This window comes from Falco peregrinus, chromosome 8, assembly GCF_023634155.1.
Source record: "Falco peregrinus isolate bFalPer1 chromosome 8, bFalPer1.pri, whole genome shotgun sequence".
Taxonomy (NCBI): Eukaryota; Metazoa; Chordata; class Aves; order Falconiformes; family Falconidae; genus Falco; species Falco peregrinus.
Window position 1 is genome coordinate 62413427 of NC_073728.1, and position 7320 is coordinate 62420746.

Genomic DNA, 7320 nt, shown 5'->3' on the forward strand with positions numbered 1-7320 from the left:
CCGCCCCACCCCACAGCCAGGACACGCCGCCGGGGAAGGGGGCAACAAACGTACTTTTAATAGAAAACCACCAGCCCGGCAGTAGACGTGACACGGCGCTATGTACGCGAACAGGTGCGGTACGAACGGGAGCGAGGGGCTGCATTTCTTGACCGACGGCGAAGCAGCGTCGCTGGCACAAGCCCTGCGGGGGGCAGCGCGGCCACCCCCAGCCCCTCGGCGAACCCCGAAGTGTTGAGGGGCTGACCGGCTCCCCGGTGGGTCTCACAGGGTGGCTGCCACCCCCTCGGAAGGAAACCCGCTTCGTCTCTCCTTGCGTGTAGGGACGGTGCAAGCCAACGTGCAGCAGGTGTGTCAGCTTTCCGAGGATTCAGCCGATCAGGGTTACAATTTTTATGCTGAGGATTAAAAAACTCATTGCTTTTTGCAGATATTAGTACAAAGTATTTTCGCGATTTATTTGTATTACACTCGGGCATATAAACAGTCAGAACAAGTGTAACTTCTGAGCAAACTCATTATTTACATATCTCAACAATTTAAATGACAGCTATTTGAATTTGTTGAAATTCCTGTCTAACATAAACAAATTTAAAGCTTCTGAATAAATATTTGTGTTAATAGATCAAAGTCAGAATCTTTTGCAGCCCAGCCCTGGACATCTGTAACTTAATACTCACTGTAAAATAAAATAATCAGTAAAAAAACCCAAACAGTGGTCAAATCAAAATGTAAGCTTCTTGTTTTCATGCCACAAACAAACATGTATCTAAGTTAGGAGTCAGGAAGCTTTTATGGAAAAAAGGCAGGGCCGTTTACTTCAAAGAGGCATCTTCAAATGCTTCTGCTCCCTAAAAAAAGAATTCTGCAAACACCAAGATGGATAGGTGCTTCCCTACGCTAAAAAAAGGCACTGGCCTAGATTACCTGACAGTCCAGATTCTAAACAGAAAACTACAAGTTGAAAATATCACCACATTTAGCTTCAATAGAAACTTTTAGAGATCATCAGCATTGAAGTCGACTATTTGGAAGGACTCTTCCTTCCTCTCTCTCACTGTCCAAAATTCATACAAGATCACAAACAAGCATTTGCAAGCTTGCTGCTTTATCAAGTGACAGGATTAATTTGTTTGTCTTGTTTTCAACTATGTGGCTGGACACCTACAGAAAAAAAAAATACAAAATGCTATTCTCCCTTCATACACAGACCTTCATGTTGGAGTCAACTCAAAACACAGTTTTTTATTTCACTGTCACTTGTAGTGTATTGGATTTAGACAGGAATGGCTATTGTGATTTCACCGGGGCAGTTTCAGAAACATACCCAAAAAGTGAACATAATCAACTCTGCTGAATCACAGACTCTGTACTGTTGGGTTGTAGTAGTATGCAGCAGGCGTGGAACTCCCGCAATTAAGAACCTGTCTACATGCAAATGCCTGGTAATAGAGAGCCAGACTGCAGAAATCAGTGTCATATTAGAAATTGTCTTATGCAATCCTGCAAGGAGCTAGGGAAAGAAATTAATTCCCTTTTAAGTTGTACATATACTGGAGCAAACATTTGATACTGTAGGTTGGTTGCCAATATATACAACTTTTCCCTCATGAAATGAACTGTTAAAATAAATAAAAGCATGTGTATGAGCTACACTAGAATTAGGTTGCTGGAAACTCACAAACAGGTCAGATTAATCAAAAAGTAGGAAGAAACAAAATTGTTAATAACATTTGTAAGCAACGGGACTTTTTTTGTTATTGGTTTGCTTAGCTGTTTTGCATTACAATCATCAAATGAAATTAATCACAATCACAACAAATAATGTATAGCAAGGCAAGGATTAGGACAACAGTGTGGCATGTTTCAACAAGTATTCTCCAGAAGTAGCTATTGATTCAACATTCTGAATTTAAACAACAGAATGCAGGGATTTCTTTTATTTAGAACTTTCTAAAAAAAAATGGGACCATCACAAAATAAGCACTTCTTGTTAGCTACAGTCATACAGGAGATACATACATATATATATATATATATATATGGTTCTGCTGAGAGGAATTCTCTTCTCTTTGTTCTCACTGAAAAGAACAAAGGCAGCTTTGTAAATGTTTATGAAGGAAGCTGAGAAGGGCATTATCTAACCAAAACAAATATATCATCCACTGACACTTGCATCTTATTCTTCACATTTGTAATAGGCAGACACAGTATTTAAATAAACTGAACCAATACAACTGGCAGTCTGGGACCCTGCTCTTCCTTTCCCAACATGACTGGATTTAAGGCTCCTTTCAAGCATTCAAACAGGTAAGAATTTTAATGAAGATTTAAACCTGTCTGTCGGCACAGTCAGACGTTAAAGGAATACAGTCCAGAAAGCTTTAGTGTAACTACTGCGTTGAATTCTACAGCCATCATGGTACTTCAGAACCAAAAACCAGAATAAGTTCATGGCAAAAGATAAAAGTAAAGAAATAAACACAGAGGTCTGTGAAAACATCTCCCATTTTGCTGTAGGTGTCCATGGAGCGACTAATCACTTCTGCGGGTATTCCAGACAGTAAAAGAGCAGCAGTTAATACTGTCGTTTTCACCTTCTTCTCACACTAAAAGAAAAAAAAAAACAAACAAAACCCCAAACCCAACAGTATTACATTAGTTCTTCTGTTGTAATCCAATTCTGCTTTACATGTCACAAAAGTTGCGACAATTTTGTACACAGCCAGGCACATTCCAAATTCATCAATAAGAATAGCAGGTTTGGACTGATTCTCTCCAGACATGCTCCAGGATTCACAACACTTATCCTAGCTACAGACTGATGCTGTGATGGATCCATCGGAGCAAGTGTGAGAGGCTGGTTAACAGAAGATAAAACTCATCACAGATACTATGCCTACTTCACACTGGCACTCCAAGGAGGCTGTAAAGTAGGGCTCTGCAGCAGCTTCTGGATGAGTGGGAAGAGTCCCAGCCAAAGGCAGCCTGGGTGTAAGAAGCCAAGCCAGGCATCTCCACTGGCGGAACCAGATTAATCTCATCACACTACTTGGAAAAAAATACTGTTACTTTTCTAACACAGGAAAATGATTTAGAATTGAAAAGCAACTGCTGCTTTTTATTTTAGTACGATATGACTCCATTGGCAATTTTATCCTCTGAACCCAGTAATGACACAAAACCTTTTGAAAGCTGTTCTTCTGTCCTTAAGATAAGGACTCTTGGAGATGCAAAGTCAGGCAGGAAAAGGTAAGAGTGGCTGAAAATTTTGGTAATTTGACAATACCTGCTGGGTGTCTTAATTTAATCCAATCTAAATTAAGCTTTCAAGACTCTTTCTAGGTTTCATGACAGAAAAATGAGGGATAACAAGCTGGTTGACCTCATCTAGGTAGAAGCGCAGTAAAAGCAAGCTGCAGAAAGGAACCACCTCTTTAAATTCTGAAACTGAAGAGCTGATTTTAAAGACAGCAGAAACAAGATCAAAGATATCTAGCAGATGAGCTAGCGCAAGTCTAAGGCTAATTCTACTGGTTTATGTTCTGACACATCACCTTAGAATGACTACTGTGAAGTTTAGTTTTCAGTGATATACTTAACTACAAAAGAACTGATTTATTCTGATTTTTTACAGGTAATCTATTATTCCCTTTAAAATGCAAATTTTCCCTTTCAACTACGGATTGAGCATCATCCAATCCTTCTTTGCACTGTAGACCTGACAAAATCATCAACCAAGCAAGTACTTCAGCACAATTAACTGGTGTAAATATATAAAGCAAGTGATACAGCAAATCTTGCAGCTAATAAGCAGCAAGTAAGACACACAAATGTCTCGTTTCAAATCGCCACTCAAACTGATACTAGCAGTGGAATACAGAGGCCTTAAAACCCATGGACTGTCTCCGTTTTTAAATGAACACCTTCCCAAACCTCATCCGGGTATCACGTGCAAAAAAGCTGCTGACAGAGCGAACAGTAACCACAGATGAGCATGGTCTAGGAGAAAAGGGAAAGTATCCTAGAGATATGAAAGAACTACCTGACTTTCCTGGTCAGATGCTTTCAATTAGAGTACTGCTAAACAAATTGCTAGTCCCCATTTTCATGGCAACTTAAAGATTCAGACTAAATCTAGGAAGATTACAAACTAATATAAGCTATCAGTATTTGGTAACTCTCAATTCTACAGTTTAAAACAAGGGAAAAATACTTCATGTACGTTGATCCTAAAACTATACACTTCAAGTAAATTTAAAACATTTCAAAATAATTCTGGGAAAAAAAAAAGTTTTACCTTTGGAAAGTACTTGGACAGTCCCATGTAAGCAAGTTGTAGAGTAAGAAATGGTGCAAATATTGACTGTAGGAACAGAAAAGAATATATAAAATTAACTTGGTCAGAAGGAATAGCTAAGAAAACACAGAAATTTAATGCTTCCCAAGTCGTAAAAGAGATTTAGGTAAGTAAAAAAAATCATTTGTGGACTATAGCAACAGTATTCTTGAATACTATGAACCCAAGTAGACAAGTTATATGTCAGAAATAACATTCTCCCTTATTTTCTTTGAGCATAAACCCCTGAAATGTCAGAAGGGTACAGCAGTGTGTAAAAATGAGCCCAGTGATCCACGAGGTGGCAGGCCCCACCAGCTACACGACACACTGCCACAGGCACCTGCAATACTGGGGAACTGCTTTGCTCAGAAGACTGATAAATTAGTAGATTTTATTAGCTTGGGACAACTATTGTTTAGTGTGTTATTCTTTTGTAGGCTCCAGTCTAGAAGAGCAGTTGACCCTGCTGACAAAGATGGGAATAAACTTGCAGGGGACTCAAGCTGCGACAACTATTGCAGTGCTTCTGCTCCTCAAAAACTACAGATCAAACATGTGCTACTCTCAGCTGTTCCCAGTAGCTGTGTTAAGACAGGGAACACAGATTAATCTCAAAGAATTTAGAGACTTTTTAAGGTTTTATAAAGTTGTTGAAAATTTAAAGAGTGCCTGAAGTTCCAAAGTCAGTTGCTACCGCTGGACTTCAGCCCTAGATAAAGGGTATTTCATAGCAAGTTTGCAGTAAGCTATCAAAACAATAGGATTGTTTCTTTCCCTGAACTCACCAAGTATTTGCACACAAAAGCCCTGACTGCGATGGCAAGCAGAGCACATCCCACCAATCTAAAAATGCGGAAAGAGTCAAACTCCTCCACTGCATTCCCATTCTCTTGGCTTGGCTTCTCATTCATCAGCTGGTTCCTCAGCTTCAGAGCTTCATCAAATCTGGATAAGTACTGGTCTAATCCATGTCTAGGTGGCCGTGGTGCAGCTTCAGATGGCAGTTCCCCTCTATTACGGTGACGGAGCTCACTTGTACCCTCATTGACAAGCTCTGGAGTTTTGCTGAACAAGTCCTTATCCCCTTTTAGGTCTACCATGCTGCCTGCATGGTCAGCTGTGCTTGCCAAATTACAGACAGAGTCGCCAAGCACAATTCGCTTGGTCACTGAAGGAATGGGAAGGGAGTTTGATTTATCTTGTTCGTGCTGAAGCCTTGATTCTGTGTGACTCTCATCATCTAAAGAAAAGAAACAAAAATACAGTTATGCACACTGGGTATGTGGAACAACACTTTAGGCATACTGGATTGGGGTCCTGGGTTGATGTCTCTGCTTCCAAAGTGAAAAGACAGATTTATGATTAATAAATGTGTCAATTATTAATCACAATGCCGTTTGACATATGTGAATACAAGCAATCTCATTTTAAAAATAAATGGGTACAGCTGATAGGCTGTGTATCAAAGGAAGGGTTTACACTCATACTTAGGTTACACCACAGATGATGTAAAGGAAAAGCACAGTATGGACCAGACTGAAAATGCTCATCAGCTTCACCAAATATATATTTTTACACAACTGGACACAAAGAACCCTACAGGTACCACACGCTTTGCATTGCAGGGCACTCTTTGGAAATGGTGCAGGCACGAGACAGAAAGCAGTGCAGGTCAGAAGTTGAAGCTGTCAGTCAGCAATGTGGAGAAATTAAAACACTGGCCCTCCTTAAGCAACAACACTACACACACAAGAGGAGGGATGGCTGTTCTAAATACATGGAGCAACATTAAAAAAGACATTTATGGAAGGTGAATCACACGGAGCACTAAAGACTGAGAAACGCGCAGGCAGTAGAAGGGTACTTTGCCTTGCTCTTCTTTACTGTCAGAGGCAAAGCAACGTTAACCTGCTCTGTATAAAACCTGAAGACCTCATCTTACAGCGAAAGAGGTGATGCCAGAGAACAAAAACCAAACCGTGAGGCACGCAGAACAGGTCTGGTCCTACCAGAAAGGACCAACACTGAAGGAGTGTTTCTCAGTGTTAAAGCAGACTGATTGATGGCTTATGAGCATCCTTGAAAACTGAATCTGAGAAGTCTTTCCTGACATGACAGTCGGTCTCCTCAAAGTACGTGCAGAAACATAAATGACCTACCTATGAATCTGCAAGCATCTGCGTGCCAACCACAAACACCTGATGACTGATTATTATCTAAATGGGAGAACACTTTGACGTAAGAACACAGCTACAAAAGCAAGCAGCTGCGTGAAAACGTGGGGGAAGGTTCATCGTTTCTTCACCTAAGGAGAAGTCCACGCAGTGCAACGCCAGCTCGCCCGCTCGCCCTGCAGGCCAGGCCCAGGCCCGCCCCGGGCACGGCGCCGTTTCCCCCGCGGGTCCCCCCGGACCGGGGCAGGCCGTGCTTCCCTCAGCGCCCCTGGAACGAAGGACCGCGCTGGGGGGGCAGCCAAGGCCGGGGGGCGCCAGCCTCCACTGTCCCGTGAGGAGGCTGCGGGGAGCGGTGGCTACGGGAGGCCGCAGCGGGCCGTTACCGCCAGCCCCGCGGCCTGGAGCCCTCACACCGCCGCAGCCCCGTCGCCCCTCGGCTCACCCTTGCCCGCCGCGGGCCGGTGGAAGCCCATGATGCGGTTGATCCGCTCCTCCGAGTTCATCAGCAGCTTCCTCCGCCGCAGCTCGGCTCGGCGCTGGGAGGCCGAGAGGCCGGCGGGGACCCCCGGGGGCGCGGACGCCGCTCCCGCCCCGCCGCCGTCCTCCATCCCCGGCAGAAAAGGCCGCGGCGCTACCGCAGCGCCGCACAATGGGGCCGCCCCGCCTCAGCGCGCCGGCGCCGCCCGCCTCCAGCCGCCGAAGCGAGCGCCGCCATCTCGCGTAAGGGCAGGGGAGCGGAGGGAGGCGGGGGGAGCGCCCCGCACGCCGCGCCCTCTGACGGTACGACGCCCGCACTGAAGATGG

General features: G+C 43.8%; 1 protein-coding gene across 1 annotated transcript; it reads right to left on the reverse strand.

Annotated features, from left to right (window-relative positions):
• Window positions 1-433: 433 nt before the first annotated feature.
• Window positions 434-7240, reverse strand: CAMLG (calcium modulating ligand). Its single transcript, XM_055813139.1, has 4 exons — window positions 6959-7240; window positions 5128-5582; window positions 4301-4366; window positions 434-2609 (listed from the first exon to the last, which is right to left on the reverse strand). The coding sequence occupies exons 1-4, from the start codon at window positions 7122-7124 to the stop codon at window positions 2418-2420; spliced, it is 879 nt and encodes a 292-aa protein (XP_055669114.1). The 5' UTR covers window positions 7125-7240; the 3' UTR covers window positions 434-2417.
• Between the last annotated feature and the right edge of the window lie 80 nt (window positions 7241-7320).